The sequence below is a fragment of the Panthera tigris genome, chromosome D3 (genome assembly GCF_018350195.1).
Source record: "Panthera tigris isolate Pti1 chromosome D3, P.tigris_Pti1_mat1.1, whole genome shotgun sequence".
In the NCBI taxonomy this organism is placed as follows: Eukaryota; Metazoa; Chordata; class Mammalia; order Carnivora; family Felidae; genus Panthera; species Panthera tigris.
The window spans coordinates 29,618,678-29,640,268 of record NC_056671.1 but is presented as its reverse complement, the minus strand read 5'-3'; the positions used below and the strand labels follow the sequence as shown (position 1 = coordinate 29,640,268).

Below are 21,591 nucleotides of genomic sequence, written 5' to 3'. Positions count from 1 at the left end.
TCTCTGCATGGCAAGTCTGGGTTCCTCTCTCAGACGTTGACAGTGGTGTGTTCTTTTGTTTGGTGTTCAAAGTAGAGAGAGGTCCATTAAGTAACCCCTAGAGAAGCGGCCACGCTCGGGGCCAGCTCCAGTCCCTCAGCAGGCCATCGGGCCACGAGCTTGGGTCCAGGCGGGCCAGCTTAGGCGCGTCGCTTGACCCCAGGGGCCAGTGAGGGTTTGTGGTCACCGGAAGGGGCTGGCTGAACACCGAGTGCTCGAGACCTCCACGTCCTCTGAGCAGGTAGGGCCAGCCCGGGGGGCTGCGAGAGCGGGGACCCGAGGGGTCGCGGGGGTCAGGGGTGGGGGTGGAGTCCCTTTCCCTACAGGACACAAATAACTTGGGCCTCCTTGGGAGCCCAGATCACGCCACCTGCAGTCCCCGGGGGCTGCGCCTTTGACGGCGAGGTCCCTGCGGGGGGCACGGAGCCAGGGCGCGAAAGTGTCCTGGAGGTGGGGCGCAGGTCGCTAGGGGTTGGGGGGGCTTCAAAGGGGTCAGGGTCAGGCTCAAAGGGGATCAACTCTGCGTGTGTGGGCTGGGCGTGGGCATGTGGGGGTCCAGAGTCCCCATCCCAGGGGGTTGGGCGGTCCGGTTGTTTCGGGGTGAGGTCGCGGTCCTACCCCTGCACCTGGGGTCTGGGTCAGGAGGGGCGCCCACCGTCTGGGTCCCGGGTGCCTCCTGCGCGCCCCTCCCCCCACGGCGCAGTCCAGCAGGCCCACCGCCCCGCCCTGCCCAGTGTTCGGACCTCTCGCCGGCTCCGCCCCGCCCCTCTTGCCCCGCCCACAACGAGACCCCGCCCCAAACCGCCCCCGGCCCCGCCCCGCCGCTCGCCCATTCAGATGTGGGTCAGGGGTGAGCGGGCGGCGCCGACGTCACAAGCTTCCAAGATGGCGCCGGGCGGGCGGCTGTGAGCGGCGCTCGGGGCGCGCTGGGCGGGGAGCCGAGCCGGGCCGGCGGCGGGCGGACGGGGCGGGCGCAGGCGGCGCAAGCCGGGCGCCGAGGACAAGGGGCCGCGGGCAGGGCCGGCCGGCCGGCGGGCGGAGCGCCGCCGCCGACGCACACGAGGTGAGAGGCGGTCAGGGGCAACGGGGGGCGCGGGCGGGCGCGCCCCCGGGGAGAGGGGCGTGGGCGGGCGCGCGCCCGCCGGGTCTGGGCGGGGGCGCACGCGGGACCGCTGGCTGGACCCAGCCCGCCGGGGCTTTGTGGTCCCGGTGCCCGGCAGGGCGCGAGCGGCGGGGGACCCCGGGCACAAAGCCCCGGGGCCGCGCCAGGCCGGGCGCGGGTCTGCGGAGCGGGGGTCGGCGGGCGAGCGGGCGCTGGCTCTTTGTGCCTTTTCATTAGCAATCTAATCCGAACAGCGTCGGGAGAGCTGCGCTGCCTGACAGGCGGGCGGGCTTCCATTATGCAAACGGCCCAGCGCCTGCGGCCGCCCCTCATAGGGGATTTTGCTATTTCCAGAACTGCGGTGCTCCTCTGCCTGCGGTCCCCTTTTCTTGCCCCCTCCCTGCGGGAAGACCGGCCTGGGCAGGGGCAGGGTTGGCCTTGGAGGAGCCGCTCCCAGAGGACCAGGCCCTGCGGCTGGTGGGCTCGCTGCCCTGCCCCCAGACCTCTCCTGTAGGCAGCCACTTGGCAGGAAGAGAGATGGGCTTGGGGGAGGGGGTCGGCTGGCAGGGGGAGGGGACCGGCTGGCAGAGGAAGGGGGCTGAAGGGCCCCAGCTTGTCATTCTGTTTATCTACTAAGATGGTTCATATTCACGTAGACCTAGTTGGTTGGGGGTGGGGGTAGGGGGGGAGGCAGGGATGCCTCTCCCTGGGGGGCAGTGACTTCTGGAGAGCAGGGAACGAGGTCAGATAATGCGCCCAGCGGCCCCACCCAGAACAGCGTGGGACTGCCTGGAGAAGGGAGCCCAGTGCTGATCCAGATGGGTTGGAACGTTTTTGAAGTTATTTATCCATGCCTTCTATCCCCTCCACCCCCAGTGTCTTTTTCTAGTAGGAGTTGCCAAGCACATCTGGAAAGCTAGGTTCCCGCGCCCCCCACCCACCGCCCCAACAGCAAGGAGGGGTGTAACCCGGGGAGGCCACCCCTCTGACATATGTGGTGGGGGGGAGGGGCAGCGCTTTGCCCATAGGAATCCTGTGGCGGTGGATTGTTGACTGATGTGGGGATTGCTGTGCCTCTTGTCCTGGGGGGGTGGGTGGGGGGGAAGGAGAGCTGGCAGGTAGTGGAGGTGCCTCCAGAGCTTCTAGGCTGAACTTGGGCCTGTTGTCCAGGGACTTTGGCTGGAGGGATGGAGCTAGGTCACTCAAACCCAGGACCTTTCTGGAGCTGTAGCATTTATTGCTTCCTGGCTCCTGGCTTTACTTCTTCCCCTCCATTCCCATCTGCCAACCCTGTACTCCTTGGCCCTTTCTGCAGACATTTTCAGTAGCACAGGCCATGTGGCTGGTCTGTAGCCCTGGCTCAAGGAGAGACTGTACACTTAGAACAGGGTTGCTGAAGTGGTCTGAAAAAAAGCAGATGGGCCGGCCTCAGGCTGGCCTCTAGAGACAAAGCTGTGTGGTGAGATTGCTGGTTTAGCGGGCTCTTAGCACCAAGAGGGGGGGGATGGGAAGCTGATACTTGGGGGTTGAATTGAGTCTTTTGGCCCAGGAGTAGGTCACCCTGCATTCCAGGGAACCTTTGGTTCTGTACAGTTGGGGTTATGAAAATCTCTGGGTCCCATGGGCAGGCAGTAGACTCAGAAGGCTGGGAGGGGCTCCCCACCTGACTGCCTGCTTCAAGGGTCGGAACTCCCAGGTTGGTCTGCCTTCCTTTGGCTTCTGGCTTTCTGCAGACCAGTTTTGGGGAGTTGCTGAGTGCCTCTTGCCCAGCTTCTCTGGCCGTTTGACTCAGAGTGCTGGTGTGTGCCCAGAATTTTCCCTGCAGTGTTTTCCTGCCAGTTGTTAGGACTTGTAGATTAGTCACTCAGCTTTTACAAGCAATTCCTGAAAAGAAAAATCTCCCTCTGGTTGCTGGCTCTGCTTAGGGGAAGAAGCAGCCCGAGGGAGCCAGGTCTGTAATTAAAGCAAAACTGAAATGATTGCTTCAATTGCTGGAAGGAGAAGAAGAGGCGCAGGTGGGGCAGAGGCGATACGTCCTGTCCTGCTGCGCAGTACCTGCTCTGGGGACAGGTAGGCACGATCCTGTCTTCATTCCCTGGTCTTGGCTGGCAGCCCAGCCTTCTCCACAAGCTGCAGTCCTGGATTAATCCTCACGTAGTGTTTTCTTTCCATAGATCAGATTTCTCATTTTGTTAATAAGCACAGCCTCCGATCCACTTGAAGTCAGCTGTCGTGGACTTGGAGCAACAGGGTTTTGCATTATTGAGCTGACAGGCCTGCTGCCTTCCCGGTGTCCTTATTGTCTGTCAGGGTCAGATCTGGGGGCGGGGGCAGTGCCTTTTAATCAGCAGCTAGCCCCCCAGAGAAGGGCTGGCTGGGCAGTTCTGGAGAGTCAGAGGAGTGAGGAAGGAATAAAGTTCAGTTTACCCAGGGGACCTGTGGTGTTGCCCCTTTGCTGGCCTGTTGGCCTCAAGCTGTCAGCCCCACCCAAAAGGTTGCTCGCTTTGCCCACTGGGGCTGAGAGCCACTGCCCCCAGGACCTGATCACTAAGAGGGTGGGGGCTCTTGTATCTGCCACCTGGGAGCAGCTTTCACCATTGAGAAGAAACAACAAATCAGGTTCTTGTCCTCCTGGCTCTTGGAGCCTGGCTGAGGAGGGACTCAGAACGCAGTGAGAGGGAACTGGGCTTAGTTAGAAAGTCTGGAGCGTGATGCAGGCTTTGCCGTTTACTCTCCGTGTGACCTTGGACAGTGATTGACTCTCTGAGCTTTGGTGTCCCTGTGTCTAAAATGGGAGCAGAACTTGAGTTTACATATACATATCGCTGCCCTCCAGAGCTCACTCAGCCTGGGGAAGACGGACAAACAAATGATTGTTAAGATGGGGTGATAAGGTCTGGCACTGTGCTGTATGGAGTGTAGAGGGCACCACGGGGATGGTGGCTGTAGCTTCCAGGCACGGAGGAAGGGCCCAGCTCTGGGGTGGAGGAGATCCATGAATGCCATGCTGAGTTGAAGTTGGTCGTAGAAGAGTTAATGGGGAGTTCACAGGAAGACCGTGGCAGTGTGGAGTGTGGCAGGGGAGACTGGAGAGCAATGAGGCAAGAACGTGAACCTGCAGATGCTGTGTGTTAGAGAAGCTAGCACCAGAGCACCCACTGCGGGCAAGGCACCTGAGAGGCTCTTTCACAAGCTTTTTATTTATTTGACAAGATTTTCTGAGGACGACACAAGGGTGCAGCACCCAACTCCTGTGGCTAGGCTGGATCATGCTGGTCTCTGCCCTCTGGCACTCACAGCCTTGCCAACAAGTGGTCAACCTCGGGACGGGAGATAGGGGCACACTTAAGTTTTCTCCAAATCCTTCCAGGTCAGCACACCACCACTTAGTCTTCTCTTACACGGACTGGTAAATGAGACTCAACTGGGAGGTTACATAATTTGCTGGGGCTGCAAGCAAGCAACTGGTCAGGCTAGGGCTGGAGGGTAAATGCCTTTAACTCCAGGGCTTTGTGGCCCATGTAGTGTGGAGTCTGGAGAGGTCTGAGCTCCAAGCAGGGAGAGGCCAGCAGACAGCCCCCTCCCCAAGAGGATCCTGCCTCCGGTTTAGGGGCTTCCAAACAAGCCAGGCCAGTTTGACTCTGCCTGGCACGGCCAGCCTGTGCTTCCTGCTGGGAGGGGCCTTGCCCTGAGGGATAGGGACCTGGGCTGGGGGAGGTCTCAGAGCTGCAGTCTGGAGTGGCAAAGCCAGAGAAGCCGTGGGGGTTGGGGTTGTGTTTGGGCCCCTAGTGAGCTTGATAAGGAAGGGAAAGCCGGGAGGTGACTCCAGGCCCACCACAGTCTAGGAGGGAAGGGCCCGGGCTGGGGTGCCTCTGCTGAGGGAGGGTGTGGCTGGACTGAGTGGAGTGAGTGACTCTAAGAGCCTGCCTGGGACATTTGGGAAGGGGTTCAGAGCCCCTCCTTCAGACTGCTCGGTTTTCATGTTTTTCATGGTAGTGTCCCATGTGGGTGCAGAGGAGGGCGAGTGTGGCCTTAAAGTTAGAGCAGGTCCTTCTGTGGGTGAGAGGGGACAGGGCAGCCATCTGTTGCTGCCTCTGAGATACATAGTGCATAGTAGGTGTCTGTTTCCTGTTTGAGGGTAAGCCACCCCTGTGAGCACATGGGGTATGAATGAGGGGGGAGAGTGCGGTATGGAAAGGCAGGTGGCCCAGTCTTCCAGTGCTGTACTTCCAGCTCTCTCCATCCATTCCGTGGCAATTCTAAGGGCCACTAAGGAAAGGTGGTGTTTGGGCTTGGCTGGGGGGTTGCTTCCAGGTGGGGAGTTGGCCTCTTGTGGAGATGGAAGGGCTGTTGGCTCTGGCACGGGTGTGGCCGCTGTGCAGACTTGTCCCATGCGTTCCAGGCTGCTGCTGCTGCTGCGGCCTCAGGCTTCTTTCCCAGCAACACCTGTGGGTGGGTGGGTGGGTTCTCTCAGGTGAGTGTGGGGAGGGGCCACTCCAGTGCTTTGAGAACAGTAACTCCCCCACCCCCACGGAGTAGAGGTGCTGCTCCCATCACACACTGGAGTCTGAGCTCCCTTGGCCTCTTCATCAGCCTGGTTATAGGTCCTTCAAGGAGAAAAACTGCCCCATGGCCTTTGCAGTTCCCTCATCTGTGCTGCTTTGGAAGTTTATCAGATCTTGGTGAATTCTCGTACCAGAAATGAATGAGAAGCGACAGTAGGGTTGATGGCTAGGAAAGTGGGACCCGGAGCCTCAGTGGCCTGACCCTCTGTGGACATCATGGAACTTACCTTGTGATGAGTGTGTGCTGTTACCCTTGCTTCCTGGAAGAGGCCTGCCTGCTGGTGCCCTGGTTCTCAGCTCTGGACCTCAGGATCATCTGGGAGCTGGTAGAGGCCAGCCCAGCCTAGACTATTTCTAACGTCCATGTTTCCTAAGACTTGGAAATGAATTCGGTGTGCAGCCAAGATCGAGAACCACTGCTTTAAAGAACCTTTGTTGGTAGTAGAATCAAGCAAGTGGTGAGTCCAAATCGACCAGTGCATTATGACCTGGGGTGGTCATGAACTGCTTTACTCTAATGGCCCAGTGGGATTGAATTTATTTACAAAACTAGTTAGGTTGATTCTGTTAGTTACTAGGGTCTTGGAGAAGCACCAGACACAGAAGGGGCTCACTCTTTTTTTTTTTTTTTGAGAGAGACAGAGCATGAGCAGGGGAGGGGCAGAGGGAGAGACACACACACACAGAATTTGAAGCAGGGTCCAGGCTCTGAGCTGTCAGCACAGAGCCGGACATGGGGCTTGAGCTCACGAGCTGTGAGACCTGAGTGGAAGTCAGATGCTTAACCAACTGAGCCACCCAGATACCCCTGGGGCTCGCTCTTTTCATGGTTTCTCTTACTTGGTGGCAGTGGGAGGGACCACAGGCTGGTGTGCACCAAGGGGACAGCTCCTCAGAGGTCCCTGGGGAGCTGCCTGTTGCCCTTGACTCCAGAACTCTTGGTCCTGCTTGGCTTTCAGAGTTTACCTGTTCTGGTTTTGTGGTGGTGTTCTTGGGCCCTGGTTGGCCTCTGTGTGCCCTGGCAGGGCCTGACATAGTGACATTTGGGATCCTTGTGGCTCCCTCATGAGTCCACTGTGGCCATAGCTGGGGATCCCTGGAACCTGAGCCCCTGTTTTTCTCTCTGACCTCAAGGTCCCTGGGGGAGAGAGATTGATCCCTGAGGTTGCTTTTCTGGGTTGTTATCTGGGTAAGGTGTATGTATAAGGGGCCAGGAAACAGTGTGGGGGGTGGCTGTGAGAGGCAGAGCTTCAGGTAAGACCTGGCTGGCCTGGCCCAGCTCCCTTTGCTGGAATAGAACAATGAACTGTCCCGGCGCTTAGTGCATATCTGCGGGCAGATGGAACATAAGACAACCCTGCCTGCTCTGGGCAGCTTACAGAATGAGGTGAGTAAGTGTCTTGAGTCTGGTGTGGTTCTGGTTGTTGTCTTGGGTAGGAAGTGCTGTTTTTTAGGGAAGGAAGACCAGCCTGGGCTGTGGCTGTGAAGGAGAGGGGATCAAGAAGTCGTGGCTGGTAGTTGAGGAAGAAGCAGGTGGTATTGGGAGCACAGGCAACATGTCCTCCCTCTCTGTTCTTTTCCACCTGTACACATCATGGTAGGTGGACTCGGGTTGTGTCTTGAGAGTGAGTGGTCCTGGGGTCTGGGTTCCTGCCTCAGCTCTTTTTGCCTCTTCCTCCTACCATGCCGCAGGACTTCCCTGCCCTTCTCTCTAGTAGAAGGTGGCTGATGGTTTCTGTCTGACAGGTGCTACTTTAGCTTTGCCTGAAAACTGGGAGAATTCCTGACAGAATGCTAGGAAAGTGTGGCAGAAGATGGTTGGGTGCTCACTTTTAGGCTCTTACCCCATGCTAGCCCTTGTGGGAGGCATTCGGAGTTTAATCCTTGGAACATAACCCGTGCAGTGCCAATCATTTTATCAATCTTCACTGTGTAAGTGACTTAGAGAGGTTAGGCAATTATTTTCAAGTCACATAGCTAGGAGGTGGGTAGAGAATTTCTAAGGGTCAGGTAAACACAATCACACATGTGTGGCAGCCTTGAACACGTGTATTTGTGGGCTTCCTCTGAGCAGTGCCTCGGCCTGGAGACAGTCAAGGTTTTCGTTTGGAGTGGGGTGGCAGGATGACTGTCTTGGACAAAGCCTGGAGGTGGCTGGTAGTCCCTTGATAACTGCGGAGGGACCACTACAAGCTTGGTGAGCGGGTCCATTCCCCACCTCCCTCCAGGAGCTGGGGGACAGAGGGGACTCTCTGGGTCATCCTTATTCTACCAGTCTCAACTCCTTCCCTTCTGGCACATGGGACTCTTCTGTCCTATGGAAACTTTGGCCTTTGCTAACCACTTCCAGAAGAGCCTTGAGAGGGAGGCTTTGGGGGTTCCTGGGAACTCAGAGCTGGGCTCCTTTCCTTCTCTTGGTATTCTCACTGTGTCAGTGAATGAGAGGTGCTTGGGCCAGCGGTGCTGTGTTGTGTGACATTGGGCAGGGTGACCTCTCTCTCAGCAATGTGAGGCTCTTTCTTGGTAGATGGGTGATCTTGGTGATGAGGGGAGAGGCCAAGCCATAGCCTCTTCAGGTGCCCTGGGCCACCTCCAGCAGGTGCCTTTCTCACCTGCCATGAGGCTCCAGGTGCAGGTGGGTTGAACGCTGGGCTTGGGTTGTCCTTTGGCTGTGGTAGATGAACCTGAGCGCCAGAGGGGTGCAGGCAAAGGGGAGAGGAAGGACTGTTTCCAAAGTCCCACATTCCATGCATGTGTTGACGCTGATAAGGGCAGCAGGGCTGGCTTAGCTGCTTTCGGCAGGAGGGGACTTTGACTTCATGCCCCCAGCAGGCAGCGGAGCTTGCACATCCTGCTTCCTGTAGCACCCCTCCCCCTCCTCCCTCTCTGACCACCTGTGACCACTGCCTCTGGAGGGCCCGCGGCATGCAAAGGCCCAGCTTGCTCCCAAAGCATTGCCAGCTCTGAGTAAGCAGGCCTCTGGAGACCTGTTTGGAGTTTCTGTCAGCCCTGCCTTTTAGAGTATTTGGTGAACAAGTGTGGTTTTGAGAAGAGTGCCTCTCTGTGACTCATTTTCCTTGCCTGTAAAATGGGTTGTTAGAAATATTTGAGCTAATGCATGTCAGCTGTTCTCAGAGTGGTTTGCAGACCCCTTGGATTCCCCAAGACCCTTTTCATAATTCTTAGAAGTTACTGGCCTTTGTCCTGTGCAAAGCTGTGGTGGGTGTACGTGTTGCCCAGAGTTGTGTTCTCCACTGTTGGTGCTCCAGACTGAGACATTCAGTCTTACGAGTGACTGGGGGAGACAGTACAGATGACTGAGTAGTAAATCTAGACTCTGGGATACACACGTCTTTAGTATTCCGTGTGATAAAATGCGGAGTATGTGTGACTACTGTGGAGTACAACTGTTGTCTCCAGAAACATACTTTGCATTTGCTTGGGCTGAGCCCTGAACTAGGTGCTTTTTCCTCATGAAATATTGTTTTTACTTGAAAGAAGAACCGACAGACAAGGTGTGGTTACTCAGACTTGGAGAATTTGTGCAGATATTTTCTCAAATGAACAAAGTGAGCTTTGCCACTTTAAGGAAAACAACTGATGATATTTGTTGCCAGAGCTAGAACCCTTAAGGGAAAATGAGAGTTTTGGAAAACTATTCATACGGTGAGCCTGACTTAGACTTCACTGATAAGATCAGCGGTGATATTAACACATGGATTTTTTTGGTGTTGTATAATGAAATGTGACATTTGGAAGATCTGATTCACTCAGTGAACCAAATGACCAGTGCTTGATGTTGCAAAATCCTGCGTGAATATGAGTGCAGTGTAAACCAATGGATTTTTGCGTAACCGAATTTGAGATAGTCACAGATACGATTTCAGAGTCTCCATTGCAGCTTTTAAGAAACCTCTGCTTGTCGGGTTTTAGTGTGATGTCAGTGAAGAATAGCCACAGTTAGCTGAAAGGATTATTAAAATACTCCTCTCTTTTATCTGTGTGAAGTCACATTTCTTGATAGACTTTAATCAAAACCAATTATCCTAATGGACTAAGTGTAGAAACAGATATGAGAATCTGGCTACTTTTAAGCCAGATGTTAAAGAGATTTAAAACGTAAAACAAATGCCAAATATAAAACAGTAGTACTCTTTTCACTAATTAATTTTTTTAAATTTTGGAATCTTTTTTTTTTTTCATAAAGAAGCATTTTTAATGTATTTATGTTAACGTCGTGGCATTTATGTTAACGTGTTTTTTATTGATATTCTGAGTCAAGTATTTGTGTTAATTACCAGTTTTTTTAATACAGTAAATGTAGAACAGTAGCACCAACTACAGTAACATGTAAACCACATGAAAGTTCTTTGGTTCTTTGGGAGTCCTAATTTTGAAGAATGTAAACAATAGTTTTGGAACTGCTGACATGGGAGGGCGCTGAGCAGCCTTCTCTCCTTTCTTGTTGCCCCCTTCTCACCGCCTCCTTGTCTTCTCTCACGTATTATTTCACTCTTTTAGCACTAAACCTTTCTGACCAGCATTTGCTCACCTAATAAACCTTTATGAGGGTCTGCTTCATGCACAGTGTAGCTGTGGCTGCTGGGCTAGTGGGACCCAGGGTCCCTCACCTTGGGAGCCTGCTTGGGGTGGGTAGGGGGTCTGGGGGGGAGGACATGAGCACAGGGCAGGTGCACAGAGGGAAGCAGCTGGGCGGCTAGTGCTGACATAGGTTCCAGGAGAAATGCAGGGCTGGCTTCGCAGAGGGGCACTCAGGCATGTCTGTGGACCAACCAAGCTGAGAGGTGGGCCAGGTCCTCTCTGGGGAAGCACCCTGCAGGCCAGGCTGGAGTGTGGACTTTATCCAGGCATCGGGAATTCATTGAAAGCTTTAAGCAGGGGAGTGACTGGATGAGATCGGTGTTTGAGAAAGATAACTCAGGGTTGATTGGACTCCGAATTGGAGGGGGCAGAGGCTGCAGAGGGGAGATGTATGCTAGACTTTGATATTTTCGATTAGAGTGGCGTTAACTGCCCTCTTGCCCTCCATTCCTTGGGAGGGTTCCTGGGATTTCCATCCTGTTGGGTAAGGCACACTTGGCCTCCGAGGTATGGAGGCCCTGCTTTCTGTTGCTTTCTATTTAGGACCGAGTGGTACTTTCTGGGCATCTCCAGTGGGATGGAGCTCTCTGAAGCCCTTGTTGGCACATTGTTGCCATATTTGCCCAGCCATGTGGCTCTGCAGTGTGGGGTCCTGGGTCAAGTGATGTGCTCAGCGAGTATCACACAGCTGTAGTCTCTGGCTCCTCCTTGAATCTAGAAGGTCTTGTCCAGGGGTGTCTGGGTGGCTCCGTTGATTGAGGGTCCAACTCTTGATCTCAGCTCAGGTCTTGATCCTCAGGGTTTTGAGTTCCAGAAAGAAAGACAAAGAAAGAGAGGGGGTGGGGGGGGGGAGGGAGGGAGGAAGGGAGGGAGGGAGGAAGGAAGGAAGGAAGGAAGGAAGGAAAAGAAAGAAGAATTCTAGAAGGTTTTGTCCTGCTCCCCTTTCTTTTGGGACTTCTGCACAGAGCATGCCAGCTTCCTCAATTGACTTGAAGGTTATGCTCCAGGTTATTTACAAAAGTGTTAATGGGAGGGTGTAAATTACACACGCACACATATAGGTATAACTAGTGAGCAACACACACCCTTGCTTCCCCCACCCATGTAAGAAATAGCCCCTGGACACCCACCTGTGTTGCTCCCCAGCTTATCCCTGCTTCCCCCCAGAAATCACCACTCTTTTAGATTGTGGGTTAACCGTTCCCTAGCTTTTCTTTGTAGCTTCCCTTGGGCTTGTCTGGATCCTTGAACAGCGGTTCACTGGGTTTGCTCTTTGTGTACTCAGAGCCAGGCACTAATCTCTATTTTGAGATTCACTGAAGTGTCGGGTGTAGCTGTGGTTTCTGTGTTCCTGTCCCTACTTGGAGTGTTCCAAGGTGGCGCTGTCCTACATTTCATCCTACCCCCTGCCAGTGGGGGTTCCGGGTGTTTTTAGGGCAGAGTTTTTGTTACCTCCTAAGTAGCCCTGTTTTCACCTCACCCCCTGGCTCTACTTCTCCAGGAAGATAAATACCTCTTTTCCCTTCCTTCCTTCCTTCCTTCCTTCCTTCCTTCCTTCCTTCCTTCCTTCCTTTTTTTTCCATCTGTAAACCCAGTTTCTTAATGCTAAACAATCCTTCCAGCACCACTGAGACTCCATTTTAAAAGTAGAATGACACTGTGTGTGTTTTTTTTCAAGTCTGTGTTGGTCTCTCTGTCCGATTCCCTTTCTGAGCTGTTGGCCTCTCCTGTGTCAGACCCTTCAAGATGACTGCTGGATGGGTGAGACCTCTTCTGTAAAGTACCACACCTGGAGGCTTTAAAAAGCCTTGGGCACAGGACCAAAGAGTGTGAGATTCTCTATAGAAGTTCACCAATTTTACCATTAAAAAGGCCTTTTTAAAAACTTTAGCAGGTGCCTATGGTATCTCTACTTGATTTTTTTTTTTTTTTTTTTTTTTGGATTAAAACAACCTAATCTTTGATCTTTGGCTGTAGCTCCTTGAGTCATTTGTTTCCTTCTGCATAGTGGCTCCCTTTGACCCCCTATACTGGAGGGCTACAACTACTTTCTTCCTGGCTTCCTATGCATCCAGCTAGCTGCTCAGGGACCCACTTGGGCCTTGGTGGAAGGTATACTGTTTGTACCTCACCTGCAGCTCTGAATTTCCTCTCCTGGGCTTGCCTGAGTGGAGTTCTTCCTATCTGTTGAAATATCAGCTAGATGCTAGGATTAAAAAATGTCATCACATTGTTGTTACTTTGAATGGCAACCATGATTTTATGGTGGTTTCTAGATTTCCTCTAGCTTCCTGGCTGGTCTGTAGGGTTCTCTCTTCCAAGACGGATATTCTGCCCTGGATGTGGCCACTCTGTCCTGTCAGTTCTCTCTTTCTTGTCTTGTGATTGTTGTTATTAGTGGTTCAGGGAGGTTATTTCCTGGCTTGGATCTACTTGCTAATCAGGACCAAGACTGGGCCTTGCTTCCCATCCTGAAGGTTTCTGTGCACTGTATTGTATTCAAGTATATCGTACGTAGGAAATATGTGTAGTTGTGAATGACTGCTCCGAGGGTTCTTCACAGATGGACATACTTATGTAACCAGCATCCAGAATGAGAAACACAGCCCCAGAAGCCTCTCGTGAGTCCTTTGAGTCACCCCTTCCCCCTCCCCACTCTCCCCTCATCCCTGGATCCGTGTTGCCTGCTTTCCAATTTACGTGAATGGAATCACACCACATAGTCTGTTTTGAGTCTGGCGGCTTCGGTCAACAGAATGCTCAAGAGACTCATGTATGTGCACGTAAATCAAACCGTGTGACATCACCAACATTTTTAACCTATAAAAAGCACACCTGTATGTGTAAATGTTCAGTCCTGTGCATGGCTGGGTAACCGTCCCTATACCTTTGGCTACCCCCTGTCGTGTAGGTGTCGGGCTCCTGTGAACAGGGCTGCTGTGCACACGCTTGCCCGGGTTTTGGTGAGCAGGTGGGTAGGTTTCTGTTCGTGTATACCTTGGAGTGCACTTCTGGACCATAGGGCTTGCATGTTTTCATCCTTGGTCTTATTTCTAAAATAATACCTTTCTCTTTTTCCTCAGGAAGTATTCTAGTCTTTGCCTGGCCAATTAAAGTCCCATCATTACTGTCTGGTATCAGGTTTTGTTTTTTCTAATTCTCCTTTAGGGTGCGATTTCTTTGTTATCCTGGCCTGCCGTGTCATGGGGCAGGGCAGCGCTGCCTCGATGCCAGCTTGCCTCAAGAGTTCTGACCAACCCACAATGACCATGGGGGTGAAGGGTTGTCAACCACCCTTTCTAGGGAAGGGCTCCTCTACATTGAGAGGTGGTTCCTCCTCCTTTTTGATCATGAAATATTTTCTTGTCTGACATGTGAAGTAGAAGATGGTAGGAGTTTGGGTTTGCTTTGTTTAGCTTTAATTCTTTCAGAGTCCTTGGTGGGCATAAGAATTGTTATTCTTATGACTACCAGGATTGGTTTTGAAATTGTGGAGTGAGCAATGGGCTCGGCAGCTCCTGCTGTGTGACTCAGCTGTGTCTCTTGCTCTGGGGCTCAGTTACCTCATCTGAAGGGTGTCGCTGGGCCAGGTGAGACGACCGTGATAGTCTTTTACAGTAGGGCTGCCCAGGCTTTCTGGGTGCTCTTTAGCTCCTCACATGTGGAATTTCCACCTATTTACCACTGTGCTGTCCTGCTCCTCTCCTCCCTTGAGGTCTCTGCCTACCACTCAGGCCCGGCAGCCCCTACCCTTGGCCGTGCCCTGCCTCCATAGATGCCTGGTGACTAGGCTCTACCTCGGTCTTGTGTTCCAAGCCCACCATTTTTATTAATCACTCTCTGGGCTTATTTACCTGGGAAATCATGTCTTCCCTTTGGGAGCTATCTTCTTCCTCTCGACCCCCAACGGCTGAGCGTTTACTACTTAGCGTTTACAGAGCATTGGGCTTTCCTGGAGGTAGAAAACTTATAACCCACCTCAGTGCTTCCCAGACTTGAAATGTGCATGTGAGTCCCATGAGTTTCAGATGCAAGTTATGCAGTGAGGTCTGAGCAGCAGCATTTCTTGTGAGACCCTGGGTGGTGCTGCTGCTGGTAAATGGGGCTGGGGCCACAGAAACCAGTGCACTGGGGCCTCTCTGCCTCTTGACTGAAGTAGCTCTTGGATTTTCACTTGTTCCTTGCCTGATGGAGATGGCAGATGTCCTCTCCCTGCTCTGCTGTCCTGTTGGCCAGCCCACCCCATGGGCGCTCCATGCCTCCAGGCTCCTGCTCTGTTGCTGCCAGTGAGCCTTTCACCAACAGTTCAGGCCCCTCCTGAAGGGAATGCAGTGGGGGAGAGAGCCTGGAGGTGAGTGTAGCTTTTGTACGAATAATCATGATCTTAAACTGCTCTTCCCCTTCTTCGATCAGTGCTCACCTGCCTCTCCTCGGTGGCACTTAATGTCGTGGCCTGGCTTGGTACACTGCTAGACCTGGCCCTCCAGTGGGACCCTGTCCTTTGCCTTTCCTGGTGCCAGCTAGCCAATTGTGTCAGAGCCAGCAGAGGAAATTCAGTTGCAGGCCCCCAAGACCATCCTGGCCTTGCTTCTGGTTGGCTTTAAAGCCAGGAGCAATGGGAGGGTTGTAGGCCTGGAGGAAGGAGGGAGAAGACCCAAGGCTGTCTTGGAGAAGCAGGTTTGAAGGCTGTGGGGCCTGTGCAGTGTGGAGCTTCCTGCCAGGCCTCTCCTCACACTAGCACTTTCTAGCCTTTTCCTCACCGTGTTGTTAGCCAGGAGCTGGCCCACCTCTTAGATGGGAGTGCACGGAGACGAAGGTGGTCAGGGCCCAGGCAGGACTTGGCCCATCACAGGCAGCACGGGGTCTTCAGTAGGGCCTAAGGGAATTTCAGGACAGACTCAAAGTCCAGCTGAGGTGGATGCCACTTGCCTTGCTGTTCAGGGTGAGCTGGTGGGTGGGTAACAGGGCTGGCCTGAGGGGCAGAGAAGGATGCCAGCACTGGGTCCCTGATCATTGTGCTACCAATGCACTCAATGGAACCCAAATGTTTATTTCGTAGAAGCCACGTTGGAGGGAGGGCTGGGCTCCTGGCATTCGCAGAGCCTGTTGCTTTCCAGGAGGATGGTCTGGGAGAAGAGCCAGGAGCTGCTGGCTGGCATCCAGGGCTGGGCTATATTACACGGCTGGGCTTGCCCAGAGCACTGAGTCCCACCCACCACCAGCCCATGCCTGGAGGAACAGGCCAGAGAGGTCATGGAGGCCAGGGGTGTTCCCAGAAAAGCAGCATGCACAGCCTGGGCACCCAAAGCAGGCTGTGTGAATGGGGTCCCACCTTGTCGCTTCTAGCCAGAAGCTTCTCACTGGCCTCAGGTAGTAAAGGAATTGGACTGACCTTATACATGAGGTCAGGAGAATGCAGCCCAAGTGAGGCCCTGCTGTGATGGGGAGGTGGGTGGTGGTGGGCAGGGGAAGGTGATGGTGGAGGTGCAGACCAAAATCCTTCCTTCTGGCTCTGCATGGAAGGTGGTGTTCCTGTACGTGGCACTCCTGCCTGGCAATGGGAAGTGCATGCTCTCTGTCCATGGGGTAAGGAAAGTCTGACAGCGGCTCTAGATCAGGCTTTGAGCCCTTATTCTGCCACCTGCTTGCTCTTGTGACTCTGTACAAGTTCCTCAACCCCCAGAACCTTATCTGTCCCTGGAGGTAGAGATAACTCCTTAGTCTTCCCCACAGGCAGGCTGCCATCTCCTGTGGGGCAGACTGAGGTAGGTCAAGGTGCTGTCTGGGTGGGTGGAGAAGGGGAGAGAGGCTGCGGGTGAAGTGGATGGAAGAGACTTCATGGAGGAATACAGAGAAGAGGGGTGTGGAGGAGGATTCCAGGCCATGGGGACAGGAGAATGTAGTCCTGGGCTTCTGGTCTGCTGGACTGGTTGGTGGGTTGGGGGTGGGGCCTTGGCTTTTGTGGATCCTGAACTGCTTGTACCTTCCAGGTTGTCTCCACCATGCCCTCAAGCTGCTCTCTTGCAGCATGGGTGGGGCCAGGCCTTCAGGGAAGAGGCACTTGTTTGAGCACCAGGTGACCAGTGCAGGTCAGCTGTGACTGAGGCCAGTGCTGACCTCAGATTCAGGCTTGGGGACAGTAGCCAGCATATTTGGTGCCCTCTCTGACACAGAAGAGCTAAACCCCTGTAGGTGTGGAAGCTGCCTTGTGGCTGGCTGTACCTTGCCCAGCTGTGCCCCTCTGCTTGGCACTCTTTGTGCCTCCTACCTGTCAGTGGAACTCTGGGTGGGCGATGAGGGGCTGGAAGATTCCTGTATCTCTGTTACTTCTGGCCAGGTGTGGTTAAAGAGAAAAGATGGTCTCCTGTTGGGTGCTTTGGGATGGGCTATCCTCCAGCATAGCCCCAAGACTCCTGTGAGAAGTACCACTTGAGGAAGTGAAGGAGGGTCACAAGAGAGGGAGGTGGGATGACAAAGTTTCCAGGAGATCTGGGCAAAGAGGCCGGCCCAGGGAAGGAAGGTGGAGAAGTTTTCTGAAATCTGGAGGCCTTCAGTCAAGGTGCCCACAGTGGTGTCTGGAGTAGGGGCGGCGTGGGGGGGGGGGGGGGGCGGCGGGGTTTGTTCCTGCCTGCAGGAGGTCAGACATTGAGTAGAACAGATAGCATTTTTCTGGGGCATACTGCTCATGAGGGTCAGGAGTGCCAGGTGTGAAACACTCCCTGGATTTGCCCCCTATCTGTGGGGTTGGAAATGGGTATGGGGTGTGCTCCACTTTCTCCAGGAGGGACGCAGCGCCTGCTGCCAGGCCCCAGGGAAGTGAGGCTGCCAGCCTGGTCTCCAGAGGGCACCACACCACTGGAGGTTGAATGACCAGGACAGTTCTTTTTTTTTTTTTTTTTTTTTTCTTTCTTGATTTTTAAGTGATCTCTACATCCAACGTGGGACTTGAACTCATGACCCCAAGATCAAGAGTTGTATGCTCTTCCAACTGAGCCAGCCAGGCATCCCAGACCAGAGCAGTTCTGAATGCCCAGGTCTCCTGGACCCCAGGCTTGGACACAATGGGTGTCCAGGCTGAGTTAGGCAGTTCCCATGAGATAGGTGGTTGGAATTGTTCTCCTGTGCTCTCTGCTTAACCAAAGATCACTTTAAAACTTCTCATGGCCTCTGAAAGGCTGGACTAGTGCATGCTCTTCTGCATTTTGTAGAATGCTAGGAAAAGAGGCCTGGAGGTGACCCTATTCTAGCCTCCCCATGAGCTCCTGAGGCCATGTAGACTGCCTGGGATCATGGGCAAGTGGGGTTCCTAATGGGGTGCTGCTCTAAGGGTCAGGAGGCCATGGGCCCTGCCATCCTCATTGGCTTTTTGTCTAGTATGTGTTTGATGGGATGCAGGGTAGGAGATCTCAGGTCAGTATCCTTGACCTAGGGCTTTGAATACCTACCAAGAACCTGTGATGGCTGCCTAGCCAGGATGGAATCAGGAGGGACAGGGATCTGTTCTTGCCATTACCACTCTACCCTCATGGGCTACTTGTGTGCCCAGGATGAGTGAATGTTAGGTGGTAGTGGGCTGCTGAGAAGGGCATGTCCTTTGGAAGCCTCTGTTCTTTCACTCTTTGTTGGGATTTTTTTTTTTCAATATGAGGGAAAATTGACATATAACATGGGACCCAAATTTCTGGTGAGCCCTTGAGTTTTGACCAGTGAGTTCATTAACCTTAACCCAAACCTAAACCCAGATATAGAGCCACCCTGGGCCTAGAAAGTCCCTCATGTACCTTCCCAAACAGTGCTCACCAAACCTTCTACAGGCTCTTCTGATTTTGTTTCTACCATGATTAGTTCTGCCTGTTCTAGAACTTAATTTAAATGGAATTTTGCAGTCTGTACTCTTTTTGCAAGGTTTCCTTCACTCAACATCATGATTTTGAGACTTATGCATGTTCGTACATCGGTTTTGTTTTTTTTTTTAGAACTTAAAAAGTAATACACACTTATTTTAAATTTTGAATATTATAGAAATGAACATAACAGAAACTATAGTTTTCCTGTACTTCCATCCGCCCCCCCCCCCCTGCCCCGCCCCAAGATAATCTTGTTTATTGGTTGGGTGTTCATGCCCCCAAGATGTTTCTTTACTGGATGGCATTGCCTGGTTGGGCCTTTCATGCCTTGGTTGAGGAGGGTAGACAGGAAGAAGCAGCAGACAGGTGCGGGGAGCTCCCCCTGGCTCAGCTCTATTGGCCTGACCTTGCCTTAGGTGGGTGTGTCTTTTAAAAGTCTCGGATGTCTGGGCCCTAGACTTGTCCTCACTGTGTGTATGTGGGGATTGCCTTTGGCTTTTCCATGGCAGGGACTTGGAGGGGAAGGAAAGAAAATGTTACAGCCCAACTAGGTAGGTGGATGTTGACCATTTTGTAAACCGGGACCTGGGAAGGTAATCCAGCTGTTACAGCCAGGTCTTTCTGTTCATTACCACCCCTACCCCACCCTCAGCTTTTGTGTTCATAAGAAGGAAGGAGGCAGAGCTGGCTTTCCCCAGGGACTGTGTTTTTCCTGCCCTTACCTGCTGGGGTCAGCCTAGCCAGGGATTCTCCACACTACACCCCAAATCCATCCCACTGCCCCAGATCCTGGGTTTCCTGGAGCCAGTGCTCTGGCAGGCAACGGTTTTGAGCTGGGTGTGGATCCTTGGGGCTGATAGGCACGCTGCCTGGGCCTGCTGCCAGGGGGCTGCTGGGTGCCAGGAGCTGGTGCCAAGAGGTATCCTCATCCCAGCCTGCAGGCTCCTGCCAGGGCTGAGCACCAGCCCATGTACCCAGTGGGGTGTTGCACTGCCGGCTTACTGGGCCAGTCCCCACAGCCACGTTTCTAGTTACCTGCCACCCCCCACCCCCCGGCCCGCCGCCTCCCCGGCGCTGTGTCCTCTCTAGCTTAGGTGCTTGCTGCTCCCACACCCTGTGTTGAACAGTAGGGCAGAGGACTCTGCTGTTTTTTGCTGGGAAGAAAAGAAGCAACGCCTTGCAGGGGTCTTGGCCCTGCAGCAGGGGTCACCTCCTCACAGACATAGTGGCGGCCCACTATGCTGGCTGTGAATTCCCAGCAGGCAGCTCCACCGGGGCCCCACCCAGTGGAGGGTGCAGCGAAGCCTACTCAGTCCTGTGGGGAAGTTTGGACTCAAGAAGAGTCCTGTCTGACCCAGCCTGGGAGGACTTGGTCAGTCAATGTGCCTTTCCGGGGCTGTGAAGTGGCTGGCACGGCTAGAGCGATGGGTACCTGTGGAAGCCCTCAAGTTCTGTTTTGCTGCCTGCTCTCTGCCTGGTTTTCTGTAGTTGGACTGATCTCCCACAAGGGCAAGTAATCCCTAGTTGCAGGGCCTGGCACATAGTGAAGCGGAGGCCACTGTGTGGATGCCTCAGCAGGGCTTGGGTTGCCCTGAGATCTGGTGGGGAGCAGGCAGTGGCACAAGGCTGTATGGTGGGTGTCTGGTTGGCTCGAACATATTGGTGTGGCTCCCTGTCCATTTTTCAGGGCTGCTCTCACCAGCGCCCAGGTGGTCTCTGCCCTCTTCTCAAGGCTGGGCTCTATTCTGTGCTGGCCATTTCTGGTAACACCCAGCAGGGGAGCCTGAACTCTTTACACAGGCAAGGGGCCCAGGCCACCTTCATTAAATGTAGATGCCCTCAGGCCTCTGGACCTACGGAGCTGGTTCTGCTGCCCTCTGGGCCATGGGTAGGTTCCTGGACCAACCATCCCCCCCCTCTCCACTTCCCCCACACCCCTGGGCTACCCCATGAGAGGGGAGCTGTGCTAGGGGCCAGAGAGACAGCTGGTAGGCTGGAGCTGAGGCCTCCCAGCCACCCCGCACCCCGGGTCTGGTCACATTCCTGAGGGACCTGCTGAGCCTCCCTGGCCCTGGGGGTGGGGGAAGGGCAGGCAGGGATGGGCCTAGGGCTGCTGCAGGCCTCCACCCCCACCCCTGGCTCCATTCCAAGGGAGCCCAGACCTGCCTGAGTTGGGTGCAAAAAGCCAGAACCTCAGGATCCTAGGGATCTGCAGCTCTGGTGGGTGGGAGTGGGGAGCGGGAGCCCCTCCGCATCTGGCTGCAGCTGCCAGCTGCTTTGGCGGGCTGGTATTGAAAGGCCTGTCTTGCAGAAACTCCTGCAAGGGGAGGCCATGTGGTCAGGCTGGGCTGGGCAGGAGGGGGCTGGGCCCTCTGGGGGGTGGGGGGGTGGGGGGGGTGGCAAGAACAGATCAGGAAGGGAAGGAGGCAGGAGAGCCAGAAGCGGTTGAGACTGGTTCTTATAAATAGCCCATTGCACTAGGGCCTCCAATTTTGACCTTTTGTTATGTAAATGTGGCCAGCCTGGGAAGGGCCTTGCCCAGGCCTCCTGCCACCACGCCTGCCCGCCTGGAATTACAGAGGAATTAGCCTGCCACCAGCTCCCTGACAGGCCTAGGTGGCCCCTTAGAGTACCCTAAATCTCTTGGGTGGGAGGAGGGTGCAGCCCTGGTGAGCTCTCCAGACCTGTGACCTTCCCTGCCACCAGGCCTGACTGCTGGGCACTGTGGCCTCCGTCCTCTGCCTGGCTGCCCCTCACGTCCCACCCAGAGAGACCCCAGACTTTCCTGGGAATAAGGGCTCCAGGGCCACCAGGTGCCTTCTCCTTCACTGTCCCTCCTTCCCTCCCTTGCTGGTGTATATTTGGGTGACCCTGTCCATCTTCTCCTCCCCAGGTGACCAGGCATTGATGCACCCCCAGGGAGGCCACGCGCTCAAGGAGGCCACCCCCGCTGGCTGCTGCTCACATGGTTTCTGGGCCCCTGGCACTACGGTAGGCTGGGGACAGGGAACTGGCAGGATGGAGGGAGGGGGAGACATGGGGGAAGGCTTTCTGGGCGGCCCACACAGCCTTGCAGTTCTCAGCCTGGTTCTTTGTGTGTATGCAGTGCTGGGGTGCATGGAGGGGAGGTTGGGGCCCACTGTTCTCAGCCTGCAGAGGAGGGGCTGCTGTGGCTCACAGGCTGTTGGAGGACGGGACCTCCTGCCCTTGGCCTGCCCCTTGCCAGTCTGGGAGCACCAGGCATCCTGGGGCTGGGTGTCCCTGCCAGTGTGGAAGCTGTGCCTTGGGCTCTTTGTCCCTGACTGGCTGGCTGAAGAGCAGGGAGTGACAGAGGGTAGGTTCCCTTGGGACCTGGGCTCTAGCCTCTGAGCCCCAGCTGAACGGTCTTATAAGGCTGGGTTGGCTGGGTTGGCTGAGCCCGTGCTTGCTGCCTCCT

At 54.5% G+C, this 21,591-nt stretch overlaps 1 protein-coding gene across 4 annotated transcripts in view; it reads left to right on the top strand.

The window, feature by feature from the left end:
* Positions 1–1,052: 1,052 nt before the first annotated feature.
* The window catches only part of HIC2 (HIC ZBTB transcriptional repressor 2), a 28,506-nt gene continuing 7,967 nt past the window's right edge, over positions 1,053–21,591 (top strand). For all 4 annotated transcript variants that reach the window (XM_042962378.1, XM_042962379.1, XM_042962380.1 and 1 more), the window contains exons 1-2: positions 1,053–1,102; positions 21,049–21,146. In XM_042962378.1, the coding sequence (XP_042818312.1) occupies positions 21,121–21,146 (26 nt within the window). In that variant the 5' untranslated portion in view covers positions 1,053–1,102; positions 21,049–21,120. The remainder of the gene's footprint in view (positions 1,103–21,048; positions 21,147–21,591) is intronic.